The sequence below is a fragment of the Podarcis melisellensis genome, assembly GCF_964234715.1.
Source record: "Podarcis melisellensis genome assembly, chromosome: 14".
NCBI classification, from domain to species: Eukaryota; Metazoa; Chordata; class Lepidosauria; order Squamata; family Lacertidae; genus Podarcis; species Podarcis melisellensis.
Window position 1 is genome coordinate 4,415,468 of NC_138546.1, and position 14,499 is coordinate 4,429,966.

General features: G+C 47.7%; 1 protein-coding gene across 2 annotated transcripts in view; it reads left to right on the forward strand.

The window, feature by feature from the left end:
- INTS1 (integrator complex subunit 1) overlaps positions 1-14,499 on the forward strand; it is a 71,610-nt gene that overhangs the window by 38,625 nt on the left and 18,486 nt on the right. For both annotated transcript variants that reach the window (XR_014163029.1, XM_081889044.1), the window contains exons 29-36: positions 339-463; positions 2,337-2,591; positions 5,504-5,663; positions 7,207-7,347; positions 10,128-10,308; positions 10,431-10,554; positions 11,304-11,434; positions 13,096-13,183. Coding sequence is in view for 1 of the 2 variants with exons in the window: in XM_081889044.1 (XP_081745170.1) it covers positions 339-463; positions 2,337-2,591; positions 5,504-5,663; positions 7,207-7,347; positions 10,128-10,308; positions 10,431-10,554; positions 11,304-11,434; positions 13,096-13,183 (1,205 nt within the window). In the remaining variant the exon portion in view is untranslated. The remainder of the gene's footprint in view (positions 1-338; positions 464-2,336; positions 2,592-5,503; positions 5,664-7,206; positions 7,348-10,127; positions 10,309-10,430; positions 10,555-11,303; positions 11,435-13,095; positions 13,184-14,499) is intronic.

Here is a 14,499-nt window from a genome sequence, read left to right on the forward strand (position 1 = left end):
AACCACTGTGCTTTCTGTGCTGCCATCTTATCTGCCCTCCTTGACCTTGGGCTGATCAGATGTAGGCTTTCCAGCAACACTGAGTCTGTTAACTCTCTCTCCCAGTTCTGCTTCGCCTAACTGTTCACCCCCTGGTTCTTCCCAACTGTGGGAACTATGTCCCTCTGCAAACCATTGTTCCAAATCTATACTGGCCCACTGCTCCTGGGAAGATTCAGGATCCTGATCAGGGGGAGGGGGAGGATCCCACCATTCCTCCTCAGTGCCTCCCCCATCTGTACGTGACAGGTTCTTGAAAAAGCCCCACTCTAAAGATTTCCCCATTATTTTCTCTTCAGACAGTGATGATTCTCCACGACCCAAAAGCAGCCTTGAGACTCCACAAGGGCAGGGCAGGATCCGCGCTTTGGCCCAGATCCGAGTTCTTGGTCCAGACGATGACTTGGCAGGCATCCTCCTTCAGGTAGGGACCCTGATCCTTACCCCCCCCCCAATCAGGAGCTTGTCCTACACTCAAGTAGGACCCTGGCAAGGACACATGCCCGACTGGCATGTTCTCTCCCTCCTGGTCTTTCGGAGCTTTCTTCTGCCCAAACATCACAGCGACCAATGCCTACAGACATCGGCACACTTAGGGATCCGCAGAGTCTTTGCAGCTTGTGTAACAGACCTCAGCAACTCAGCATTTTGGCTAATCTACTTTATTTACATATAAACACACACGGAGCACTGCAACATCACTCCCTCTCTCTCTAGCATCAGGCAGCAAAGAGAAAAAACAAAGGACAATAGTCCCACTTCACAGGAACACAAATATCCTGTCTCCGTCACTTCCCACTCTGTGGAGTCAAAACATATACTGTCATGTGATAGACATATACTGTCATGTGATAGACAACAATCCCGTGATTGCAATCATGGAGCAGGAATTATAACATCCACAACCCGACTTTGTTTCTTAGGCTGCTTTGCATGTTCTTCTACACTGTCTATCTCTCTCTGGCAGATCTGCAGGCAGTCTCCACCACAGAATTATTGTTTTGCTTATTTAATGTAGTTATTAGTCTCCTTACTTTCACAAAAAGTGACCCGCAATGACTTACAAAACAGTACAAAATGTTAAAACCTTACAATGCATGTGTTCATATAAGAGACAGGTCTAAGGCTTCCCATACTCTGAAAGAGACCACAAATATCTAAACCCAGTTTCTGAGCAAACATATTCCTGTCAACATGCCGGCTCTCTCGCACACACACCCATCCCATGATTCCCCATCACTCCATTTTTGTTCCTTCGTTGAAACCTTTAATAGCTGTTCTTCAGCCTTGCCTCTCAGACCGACAGATGCCATAAGGCGGTGAAAGACAACAGGTGATAGATTCCCTAAGACCGCAGTAACAAATGGCAACTTCTGAAAATATGGCATTAAAAAAAGGGGGGACCAGAACTTTGTAAAGGCCCAGGCAGATTTTTTTTTTTAAAATTGGAACATTTTTATCTGGCACAAAACGGAGAACAAAGATGGTGCCAGGCAGGCTTCCATGGAAGAGGAGTTCTACAGAAGCAAGGCCACCACTGAGAAGGCCCTGTGTCTTGTCATTGTCTGCTTAATTGCAAATGGGTATGGAGAGCAGAGGGATGTGGGTGGCGCTGTGGGTTAAACCTAGGACTTGCCAATCAGGAGGTCAGCAGTTCGAATCCCCGCGATGGGGTGAGCTCCCATTGCTCTGTCCCAGCTCCTGCCCATCTAGTGGTTTGAAAGCACGTCAAAGTGCAAGTAGATAAATAGGTACCGCTCTGGTGGGAAGGTAAACGGCATTTCTGTGCGCTGCTCTGGTTTGCCAGAAGCGGCTTAGTCAGGCTGGCCACATGACACAGAAGCTGTACGCTGGCTCTTCGGCCAGTAAAGTGAGATGAGCGCTGCAACTCCAGAGTTGGTCATGACTGGACCTAATGTTCAGGGGTCCCTTTACCTTTACCTTTATGGAGGGCAGGCTTTGGGGCAGCAAATACCATGGGCAGATGGGGCTTTGGGTTTGATAAAACCTTTTGCCCCCCCCCCATTTCCTTCTCACTACCAGCCCCTTCCCAGTGGGTCCCTTGCCCCGAAACTCCATGCTTCCTTTTCTCCCCCTCTTTGACCTTTCCCACTGCACCGAGATCTGCAGAAACCCAGGCATTGTGACTGGGAGAAAAGGAAGCAAACACCTGCTCCTTTGATGCTCTGTGTTGCTTTCTTAAAATGTAGAAACCTGGAAACCTGTGTTTTTCCTAGTCTGGAAGCAAATGCAGCTCCCTCGCTTTTCTGACACCTCCTTTTTCGCACCTCGGGCAGCTCTTTCCGTTGACTCCAGATCCCCGCTGGCAGAACTCGAACCCGCGCCCCCTTTCCTTGGCTCTGCAGCAGGCGCTGGGGCAGGAGCTGGCCCGGCTCCGCCAGGGGAACGACGCCACGCCGGGGACCGCGGTGAAACTCCTGCAGGCGGTGGCGGCCCTGCTGAACTCTCCCCACGGTGGGGCACTGGTGATGGCGATGCACCGGAACCACGTTGCGTCTTGTCCGCTCATGCGCCTGCTGTTCCAGTGTCAGGTGAGGACGTCTGTGGGTGGAGGGTCTCAGGTTGTCATACGAGGCTGCCAGGGTAGCTCAGTTACAAAACAGCAACAACAACAGTAATAATAATAAATTTTATTTATACCCCGCCCTCCCCAGCCGAAGCTGGGCTCAGGGCGGCTAACAACAATCAAAATAATCCAACATTCTAAAAACATTCATTATAAAATTAATGAAAATCAAATTAAAATCAAATTGATGGCAACCATTAAGCAAAATTCTGTGCAGATTGCCAGAGGAGGGGGTCAGGCTGCGCCCTGACCAAAGGCCTGGTGGAACAGCTCTGTCTTGCAGGCCCTGCGGAAAGATGTCAGGTCCCGCAGGGCCCTAGTCTCTTGTGACAGAGCGTTCCACCGGGTCGGAGCCGCAGCCGAAAAAGCCCTGGCTCTAGTTGAGGCCAGCCTAACCTCTCTGTGGCCTGGGACCTTCAGGGTGTTTTTATTTGCAGACCGTAGGTTCCTCTGTGGGACATACCAACAAACCTATGGTCACGTAAAGCATCCTCAATAAACACACGAGACATAACCGGCTGTGTTCTTAGGTAAATAAGGTATGCTATTCATAGTATCAAATTTCAACAGAAGTAACTCATCAAGTTCAACAAACGAACAAAGCAGAAGACCCAGTGGATCAGATCATTTTCTAGTCAGTTCATGCATAAGGTCCATCCGTGTAATGGCGTCTATTCCACCTGTCTGTTCATAAAGTCCAAACAATCCACATGAAAGGTTATTACACTTCCACAAAATACATATGGTATGTACAGTTGTACATATGGTATGTATTGTTTGATATTCTTTTTGCTGTAAAATGTGTGAGAACATGATAATTGTATTTATTTGCATTACTTGGTACTTTAACTACTGATGAAGCCCAGGACGACGAAACAAGGCCAATATTCCGGAAAGCATACCTTATTTATCTAAGAACATAGCCGGTTACGTCTCGTGTGTTTATTGAGGGTAGCTGAGTTGGCAGAGCATGAAGCTCTTATTATCAGGGTTGTGTGTTTGAGTTCCACATTGGGCAAAAGATTCCTGCCTTGCAAGGGGTTGGGCCAGATGATGCTCGTGGTCTGAATTCTGCAATTAGGGCTGGGCAATAATATCTGGCTTTCAGCATCACGATATATCGCCAGCTAAATATCACAATATACTGAAATAACATGATGTCAGAAATAAGGATGGAGCTATCTAGCGGCATTGGCTGGCTTCACGGTTTTTCCTGCATTGTGATTTTTACATAGTACGCGCGCACACACACACTCTAGGGCTGAGCAATGTCTCAATGCACTGTCAAAAATCGGTTTCATCATGGAAACAGTTTCATAATATTCAACACGGCAATATATCGCGAATCATGATGTGCGTTTGTGTGCTGTTAAAAATCGTGAAGCCAGTCGTTGTTTCTTTCATTATTCCTTCTGTCCCTGTTGCTCTACTATAAAATAACAGTTGCAATAATGTGTTAAAGGTAAGTTTAAAAAGTCTCCATTTTAGACTCCTACGTAGTAGCCATTGTCAGGACATGACCCCATTCACCTCTACATAGTTCCGTCCTTATTTCAGACATCATGATATATTTGTATATCACAGCGTTCAGCCGGTGGTATATCAACGTTGAAAGCCAAACAGCGCTCACCCTAACATACATCATGGTTCGCAATATATTGCCTGGTCAAAAATTATGAAACCGATATCACATTATGGACTTCAGACCGATTTTGGATGATTTTATCAATATATCTCCCAGCCCTAGCTATGATTCTATTAATCTATGATCTGTGTGGGTAGCTGGAGTCTGGCACATACAGTGGTGCCTCGCAAGAGGAAATTAATTCGTTCTGCGAATTTTTTCGTCTAGCGAATTTTTCGTCTTGCAAAGCACGAAATCCCATCGGAATGCATTGGAAATCAATTAATGCGTTCCTATGGTCAAAAAAATTCCAAACAAAGCCAAATTTGGTACAACAAGAGTTTATTAAGTGCTCTTTAAAGTCACACATACTGTAAAGAGCATTTCAAAATTCAAACCCAGATTTTTTTTTTAAAAAAACAGCAGAGTGGCCCAATGGTCACAGAAAATCATAAAAATGCAGAAAAAAACCACAAGCTTCCAGATTCTTGCAAACCCCTCCCCAACTGTTCCCCCAGCCACCCAGCACACAGAAATTCAAATCCAAATTTTTTTAAAAAAAACAGAGTGCCCCAATGGTCACAGAAAATCATAAAAATGCAGCAAAAAAACCCCACAAGCTTCCAGATTCTTGCAAACCCCTCCCCAACACCAAGTCCTTGAATTCCAAACACCCCAACCCAAAATCCAAACCCCCCCCAAAAAAGTTTTAAAAGCTTAACTTACCAAATGGCTGCAAAAGAAGTTTTGGAAAAGCTTCAAAAATCACCAAAGTCTTTAAAAACCTCAAAAAAGGCTACTATGTACACTGCGTTCTATGAGTTGCTCCTCGAAGTCAAGTCGCAACTGTATTAACGGTGTTAAGAAAAAGGAAACAAACTTGCAAGACGTTTTCGTCTTGCGAAGCAAGCCCATAGGGAAATTCATCTTGCGAAGCAGCTCAAGAAACGGAAAACCCTTTCATCTAGCGAGTTTTCCGTCTTGCGAGGCATTCGTCTTGCGGGGCACCACTGTACAAACAACTAGGTGGTTGTTATTTCATATTAATTAATCTATTAATTTCCCGCATGCCACCCTACCAAGCATTTGTGGTTCCAAAGGTGAAGGCTCCAGTTAGACTTCTGGTAGCCCTGGCTTCAAGACCACCCTGGCGACTTAGCAGGGGAAAATGTAAGCTCCTCTGGTCTGCCGTTCTCTTGCCTTGTCCCTTCGCTTTGTGTTCTGCCTGTAACCCCACCTGTTCCCTTCTCCAGCGTTCCGTTCCCCAGGACACGACCTTCTCCTCGCTGTTTTTCAAAGTCCTCATGCAGATGTTGCAGTGGCTGGAGAATCCAGCTGTGGAGGAAGGGCCTCTGCGCACCCAGCTCAAATCCTTCGCTGTCCAGTATTCCTCCAGACACCGGATCAATGACGGTAAGAGGGGCTGTTTGGGATGCCTGGGGGGGGGGGACCTTGGCAGAGACCTTTGGGGCTTATGCCACCCTGTAAAGCTGACAGGGTCTCACTCAGGGTGGATTTGATTTGAGGCAGAAAGTCATCCATACAAACAGACGCCTAGCTTCCTCCTGGCAAGGAAAATACATTATCATACTCCACAGCAGGGTGGATTTGATTTGTTGTTGTTGTTTAGTCGTTTAGTCGTGTCCAACTCTTCGTGACCCCCTGGACCAGAGCACGCCAGGCACTCCTGTCTTCCACTGCCTCCCGCAGTTTGGTCAAACTCATGCTGGTAGCTTCGAGAACACTGTCCAACCACCTCATCCTCTATCGTCCCCTTCTCCTTGTGCCCTCCATCTTTCCCAACATCAGGGTCTTTTCCAGGGAGTCTTCTCTTCTCATGAGGTGGCCAAAGTATTGGAGCCTCAGCTTCACGATCTGTCCTTCCAGTGAGCACTCAGGGCTGATTTCCTTCAGAATGGAGAGGTTTGATCTTCTTGCAGTCCATGGGACTCTCAAGAGTCTCAAGATTTGATTTACTGTACATCAAATCAGTTTAAATCATGATTTAAATCGCTAGCCAGTACGACTTGATTTAAATCACTAGTCAGTAAGACTTGGTTTAAATCTCTCTCTCTTTTTTTACAGAAACACTCATTCTTGCTGGTATAATCTTAATATTTACAACCAGATGAAGGTTTCCTGTTTGGAATAATAAAATTGCAGAGTAGTTTTTACAGTTATATCAAAAATTACTGATTTGGTTATACTATTAGAAATACATTGACAGATAATTATGAAATCATGGTGAGGTTTAATAGGTTTACTGTTTATATTTGGACAACTTTTCTGTGGTGCTTTATTGGAAGGAGAAAAATAATCATTTCCTCAGTAACAATTTAAACAATTTATTTAACTAAAACAATAACATTATAGCATATGTATCCATGTTTGTTAACTGATGTGGTTAAACAATTTTCTAAAACAAAAACCTTAGACTGAGTTTTAGCACACATGAAAACTTGAAACAAATCCTTATAGCCTCTGGACTATAATGTAACTTAAACAGCAAACTATCTTTAGAAATATTTTTCCTCCAAAAGTATTTTATTTTAAAAATCCAATTTAAATTTAAAAAAAAAAACCTGATTTAAATTTTTTTTTAAAAATCCAGTTTAAATTTTAAAAATCTGATTTTAAAAAAATTATTTATTTTTTTAAATCATTGATTTATGTCCAACCTGGTCTCCCTGCTGCTAGCAATCGTGCTGCAGCACCCTGCGCTAACCACACCTTGCATTTCATGGGCATAGGAGGGCCCACACATAACTCAGAACTGGTTCCTCCAACTTGCACCAGCTCTCCCAGGTTTATCAGGCACCGGCCTTTCCCATCAGCTGTGACCCTGTAACAGAAGGTGGTAGGAATCGAACTCGGGCCTGTCTGTAGTCAAAGGGCCTGCGCAACCATTGGGCCTGGCTCCTGAGCGATCCTTTATTTCCTCTCTTCTCCCTGGCAGTCCGCGGTGGATTCCTGCACCTCGCCGAGGCTTTGGCTTTCCGCCGGGACGCCGACGTCATCGGCCCAACCGTCTGCGCCATCATCACCACCTTGAAGTCTGGGGAGAAGTATAACGTGGAGCCTGAGCTGGTCAGCAAAGGTGAGACCCGTCTCCTCAACCCTTCCTCCGATCATGGATAAAGCAGTGACTCCATGGGCAGCTGGGAAATGGGAGTTCGGGGCCAGAGGACGGCTTACTCTTTCCTCCAGCAATTACCATATTTTTTTGCTCTGTAAGACTCACCTTTTCCCTCCTAAAAAGTAAGGGGAAATCTTATGGAGCAAATGCAGGCTGCGCAGCTATCCCAGAAGGCAGAACTAGCAAGAGGGATCGCTGCTTTTGCCGCGCAGTGATCCCTCTTGCTGTTCTGGCTTCTGGGATTCAGAATATTTTTTTTCTTGTTTTCCTTCTCCAAAAACTAGGTGCGCCTTATGGTCTTGTGCGTCTTGTAGAGCGAAAAAGACGGTATGCGTCATTTGGTGCAATTATGTCCTGCCTCTCTTCTCGGTTGGGATTCAAGGCAGCTTCCAACATTTAGAAACGGCAGTACATAGTGCACTATTATAATACGATTAGTATCTTACACACAGGTTCATATCTGAGGGTTTGGCCTATATGCAAAACTGTACATACTTTTTAAAAAAATAGTAATTCAAAGATCTTTATTGAAACTTAACATATATACATAATAACCAAAATTCCCAATGATTCCCTCACATAAAATATAATATTTAAATTACAACAGCTGCATAATTATACACTTAATTATAAAACCCACCACCCTACTTCCCTCCACAGCAATTCGACTTCCTTATATTTCTTTCTACCTTTTCCTTCTTTCTTTATTGGTTTTGTTATTGCGTACATTTTTTATTCTAAGCCTATTAACATGTAATTTTCAGAACAATATTTTGACATACAATCTTTGAAATACTTCCACTCCATTCTTAACTTTTGATTTGATTGATATCTTATAATTGAGCTTAATTTTGCCAATTCTATATACTCACTTAATTTACAAATCCGCTCTTCCTTTGTTCTCATGAGATCTCACAGGGCCGTCTTGAATTTCTGTGAGATCTCTCGCAAGATCTCACGCAACTGTCTCCAGGCTTGCAGAACAGGTGCCCCTGGATGGCGTTGCCCAGTAAGCAAGGTCGACATCTTAAAAGCTCATTTTGCACCGGGAAAACCTTACGTGCATTTAATTTGTACAATTTCAACCAGCCAGTCTTGCAAGGTTGAAATCACACAAGTTAAGTGTGAGGTGCAATTGTATCAAATATTTTTTTTAAAAAAAAACTGGTTGAAAATGATAGCTAAAATACATCACATTCAGAACCAACTGCAGGAACGCCACAGCAATGCTGTAGAACGGAGCGCGAGAGGCAGCGGGGATTTTAGTGTCGCACAGAGCTGAAATCGGAGAGCCCAAAGGCCGCCATTGCTTGGCGCCCAAGGCATGAAGTGCTGAGAGTCAAGGAATGTGCAGCTACTTCCTGTCCTTGCTCAGTCCATTTCCTGCCTTCCCTAGCTAGTTCTAGTTAAGGTTCTCCTGTGCACCTCCTGCGGTTCCTATTCCTTGTTTTTCTGTCTTCATTTGCCTCCATCTATGGCACAGCTTCGGGAACAGGTCACACGCTCTAGATGCTGATGGACTCCGACTCCCATCAGCCCCCAGTCAGCAAGGGATGATGGGAGCTGTAGTCCGGCAGGGTCTGGAGAGGTCCTCAGGTTCCCAACCTCTGCTCTGAAGGGCATTTAGCGCAAAGGTTTTAATTCAAGTCCTGGGAGACACGACCACCTTTTTCTCTGCCCATGCTTCTGCTCAGTTTCTCATATATACCGTATTTTTCGTCCTATAGGGCGCACCGGCCCATAGGACGCACCTCGGGTTTTTTTGGGGGGGAAATGAATAAAAAAAATTATTCCCCCCCCAGCTGCGGCTGCCGCCCCAAGCCTTGCACACACCTGCCCGAAGCACGGGGCACCCTCCGGAGGGCTCCGCGTGCTTCGGGCGGCAGGCTGCCGCCCCAAGCCTCGCGCGCCTGGCGGGAGCTCCTGCCGGGCGCGCCAGGCTTGCAGACACTTGCCCGAAGCACGGGGAGCCCTCCGGAGGGCTCCCTGTGCTCCGGGCAACAGGCTGCCGCCCCAAGCCTCGCGCGCTCGGCAGGACCTCCCGCCGGGCGTGCAAGGCTTGCGGACACTCGCCGGGGCTGCAGGCTGCTGTCCGCAAGCCTTGTGAGCCTGCGGGAACTCCCCCCGGGCTTGCAAGGCTTGCGGAGAGCTTCCTGAAGCCTGGAGAGCAAGAGGGGTTGGTGCGCACCGACCCTTCTCGCTCTCCAGGCTTCAGCGAAAGCCTGCATTCGCCCCATAGGACGCACACACATTTCCCCTTCATTTTTGGAGGGGAAAAAGTGCATCCTATGGGGCGAAAAATACGGTATATAATTTTATTAGTTTTTTAACGTATCATTTTCAACAGTAATTAAACATACTTTTACATCTTATTCAATTTTTTTTGACTTCCATCAATCCTGTCTGAAAATTTTCCAATCTAGTATGCATTTCTTATTTTCCCTATTACATTTCAAACTCATAACCAATATCGCTATCTTTTTCTACTTTGTAACGCTTCGTATATTTCTCCTTACAGAACTTCTTGTAGTCCTACTAGCGTAATTTGTTGATAACAGCTGCTCTTCAAATAATTCATATACTTCTTCCAATCTTCTGTAAATCTCTGGTCCCGCAGGTTTCGAATCCTTCCTGTCATTTTGTCCAATTCTGCATAGTCCATTAATTTCGTCTGCCATTCTTCTTTCGTGCTTCCGCTCAGTTTCTTAACTGGCTTCTGTCCTTTCCCTCCATTTTGCCAGTCCTTCGAGGCCTGACAGAAACACACTCGCCGTACCTGGAGGAGCTCCTGGCTTCCCTCTTCTCGGTTACCATGGAGATGCCATCCTGCTTCCCTGCCACGGGGCCCATTTCCGTGGTGAGCTCGCTGCTGCTCCAGGACAAGGAAGAGACCCCCGTGAAGAAAGAAACCGAGAACTGCAGGTGAGCTGCTGCCTGGGCAGGTACCCTCTGCCCTCCTTAAGACCTTGACAGGCTCAACCAGCTGCCGGCTGCCTTTCCTGTCGGTATTTTTCAATGTCTCCTTCCTCATTTTCGCCCGCCAGTGCCGAAACCTGCCACCTGGGGCCTTCCTCTGGCCTGTTCATCGACTGGCTGGAGATCCTGGACCCCGAAGTGATCAGCAACTGCCCAGATCTCCAGCAAAGGCTGCTCTTCTCCTGGAATAAGGTGAGGAACCATCAAGCCTAGTGTACCTGTGACATCAGGTGGCATCTCCAGCTTCCAAGAGCTGAAGTTGCTGAAGAGATCCTAGTGGGGACTTCCTTCCCATGTCCGGAGCTGCTGTTAGGGGCTGGACTGAGGAGGAAGGTGGGGGCTACCGCCACTTCTCCTGAACCTTCCCAAGGGCAGGAGGGGATATAGAGTTAGAAAAGTGGTTTGCAGAGGGGCATAGTCCAGACGGGGGAAGCTGGGGAATACTGGGTGAGGACCAGCTAGAAGAGGAAACACCAGGAGAGAGACAGACGGTAGATTCAGAGCCCTTGGAAAGCATTCCTGACCTTCGCCTAAGACTAGGCGAGCTCTGAGAGTGATAGAACAGAAAACACAAAGCTCAGATTCCCTGACGTAGGAGTGATTAATGGGGACAGAGGGGGTAAACCTTTACTGGGAGCAACGCCATTTCTAGAGAGACATTCATTCCTTTGTCTCTCGCTGTGATTATTAAAGAAACTAACTGGTAAGAATGCTCCTTTCGTTTGATCTGCTTCTTTACTGCCACCGGGGGAGGGATCCGATTCCCCAAAGCCTGACAGCTGCGCTAGCTTCTTGCCTTTGCCTTTATCGCCCTCCGTGGCTTTGCCTCGTCTTCGTCTCTTTGCCCCAAGTACTCCCTTGTAGCTCAGTAGCCAAGCAGCAGACCATCCCAGCTTCAATCCCATATCCCTCCATAGTTACCTTTCCCCTTTTCCTTTCAGGATAATGGCTCTTCCGAATCAGAGCCACCCTCTTTCCGCCCATACCTTTTGGCTCTCCTGACTCACCAGTCCAGCTGGACCACGCTGCACCGCTGCATCAAGATCCTGCTTGGCAAAAGCCGAGAGCACAGGTGGGTCAAGCCAGAGCCTCTTTGGGTGGCTTTGCTAATTCGTAAAAAGTGTATCTGTAACGCTGCATCATAAAATGACAGGGTGACATATAGCATCGAAGCTTAAAGCAGCAATACAGTGGTACCTTGGGTTAAGTACTTAATTCATTCTGGAGGTCCGTTCTTAACCTGAAACTGTTCTTAACCTGAAGCACCACTTTAGCTAATGGGGCCTCCTGCTGCCGCTGTGCTGCCGGAGCACGATTTCTGTTCTCATCCTGAAGCAAAGTTCTTAACCTGAAGCACTATTTCTGGGTTAGCGGAGTCTGTAACCTGAAGCGTATGTAATCCGAGGTACCACTGTACAGTCATACCTCATGTTACGTTTGCTTCAGGTTACATTCTTTCAGGTTACGTCCCACGGCAACCCGGAAGTACCGGAAAGGGTTACTTCTGGGTTTCGCCGCTTGCGCATGTGCAGAAGTTCTAAATCGTGCTTTGCGCAGAATGCCAAAACGCGCTGCACACCTGCGCAGATACAGCGCTTCAGGTTGCGCTCTTTTCATGTTGCGAATGGGCCTCCGGAATGGATCCCGTTTGCAACCAGAGGTACCACTGTATAGATAAAAGTGTTTGTCAGGTGTGCAAAGAGCCACTGACTCACATGGCCTGCAGTGCAATGACAGAGATGCTTGCAGGAGACTCTGCTGCCGTGATGGGGACACAGCGAGGAGGTGAATACCCCCCCCCCCCGCAAAAGCAGGAGTCAGTGCAGTGTAGGAGATTTTTGCTTTAGCTGGATTCTTGCCCTGCTTTTGCTGGGAGAGGGGCTCGTTCCCAGCCATCATGGACTGGCTAGATGCAGAGGAATGGTGGAAGGCGCCAACTGAGGAAACCACAAGGGAAGAAGTCCCAGAGCCAGGGGAGCGGTGGTGTGACACCGAGAAAGAGGGAGCAGACTGGGAGGACGAGGTCTCGGAGGCTGGGCTTAGTGAGCAGAAAGAGGCTGTGTCAGAGAGCAGTCCAGAATTAGAGGCAGAAGCTTCCCTTGGTCTCCCAGAACCTGCAGAGGTATGAAGAGGGTAGAGCAAAGGCAGACTTGCTTGGGAAGGACCCTGGGGAAGGGGAGGCTTAGTCAACGGTGGGAAGGCAGGAACCTTCAGTCCTTGCAGCTGCCTCTTAGTAGCAAGTTCTACCAGGAAGAGTTGAGGTGCTCACCAGGTCTAGAACCTCCTGGAGTTGTCTTGTTTCTTTGAATAAAGAGTTAACTTCACCAAAGCCGTGTGACCTGCAGGTCTTGTTTCATGCCATGCACACAACCTCTTTCCCACCCACCTGGGCATTGAAATGGGCTGGTGGTTCCTGCAGCCTCCTTGCAGCCATGATTCCTTATGCCCTAGGGAAAGAGGAAGGGCATGCAATTGGGAGGAAACAGATTTCAGATGGAAGAACCTTCTCCCCCCAACCCAGTTTTCATCTGCCAGTGTGTGTGTGTGTGTGTGTGTGTGTGAAAGACTGTGTATCAGGTGTTGGGGAGAGCAGTTGATGGTTGTCAGATGGAGACAGACGCAGCAGAGTGATGGCAGTGGATCCCAGGTTCTGCTCCTTGGTTTCCCAAGTTAGTTGTGTGCCATTTCCCCCTCCTTTTGATTTTGCACACCTGCGTTTATGTCTTTGCTTAGATTTGACCCAACGGCGTCCTTGGATTTCCTCTGGGCCTGCATTCACATCCCTCGCATTTGGCAAGGACGGGATCAGAGGATACCTCAGGTAATGAGCTGCTTTCTCTATTGCAAGGAGAAGGTGGCCTTCCCGTGGCCTTCCTCCAGGCATGGCTGGACTCCAGCTCCAATCTGCCCCGGGCAGCGTGGTTGGTGGTCAGGGATCATCAGAGCTGAAGTCCAACAAGATCTGGAGGATGCCACGTTCCCCGTCCCTGGCCTAAAGGGGGTGCACTTTTCAAGTCAACTTGCAGGGTGATAGGGGCATAAGAAGGAAGGAAGCCTTGCCGGCCCAAAAGGCCATTCTCAGTGACCCTCCACAAATGGATCCAAAGAGCCCTGCGACTAAAACCCAGGGTCCTTGCCTGACCGCAGATGTGAGCCCAGAGATGAGCTCCTGAAGGTGGCTTGGTTCAGCAGCAGCAAACCTGTTTTCTTCCTGCTCCGGAGGGTAGGATTCGAACCATTGGCTTCCAGTTCCAACAAACAAGATTCCAACTAAACACCAGGACAGTAGATGTTGTTTGACAGTGGAAAGGACTCTCAGAAGGTTGTGGACTCCCCTTCCTTGGAAGTTTCTAAGCAGAGGTTGGATTGCCATCTGTCATGGATGCTTTAGTTGAGATTCCTGCATTGCAGGAGGTTGGACTAGAGCATGGGTAGGCAAACTAAGACCCAGGGGCTGGACTGGCCCAATCGCTTTCTCAATCCTGCCCACAGACGGTCCGGGAATCAGCGTGTTTTTACATGAGTAGAATGTGTGCTTTTATTTAAAATGCATCTCTGGGTTATATGTGGGGCATAAGAATTCGTTCTTTTTTTCCCTTCAAAATATAGTCTGAGGGGCAGTGGACCGGCCCCCTGCTGAAAAAGTTTGCTGACCCCTGGACTAGAGGACCCTTGGACAGCTTTCCGACTTTTCAATTATATATGATTCCACCGTTGTTCCACTGTCAAACAGCTCTTACAGATCTTAGATGTTGGAGTGCAACTCCCAACCAGCCTGTCTAATGGTTGGGTTGATGCTGCAGGAGTCTATGATAACTACTGGAGGGCACCACGTTGGCTACCCCCATTGTAGACCACCTCCACAGGAATGCGGGTGGTGCTGTGGCCTAAACCACTGAGCCTCTTGGGCCTGCCAATCAGAAGGTCGGCGGTTCAAATTCCCGTGATAGGGTGAGCTCCTGTTGCTCTGTCCCAGCTTCTGCCAACCTAGCAGTTCGAAAGCATGTCAGTGCAAGTAGATAAATAGGTACCACTCCGGCGGGAAGGTAAACGGCATTTCCATGCACCCTGGCTTCCGCCATGATGTCCCGTTGCGCCAGAAGCGGTTTAGTCCTGCTGGCCACATGACCCGGAAAA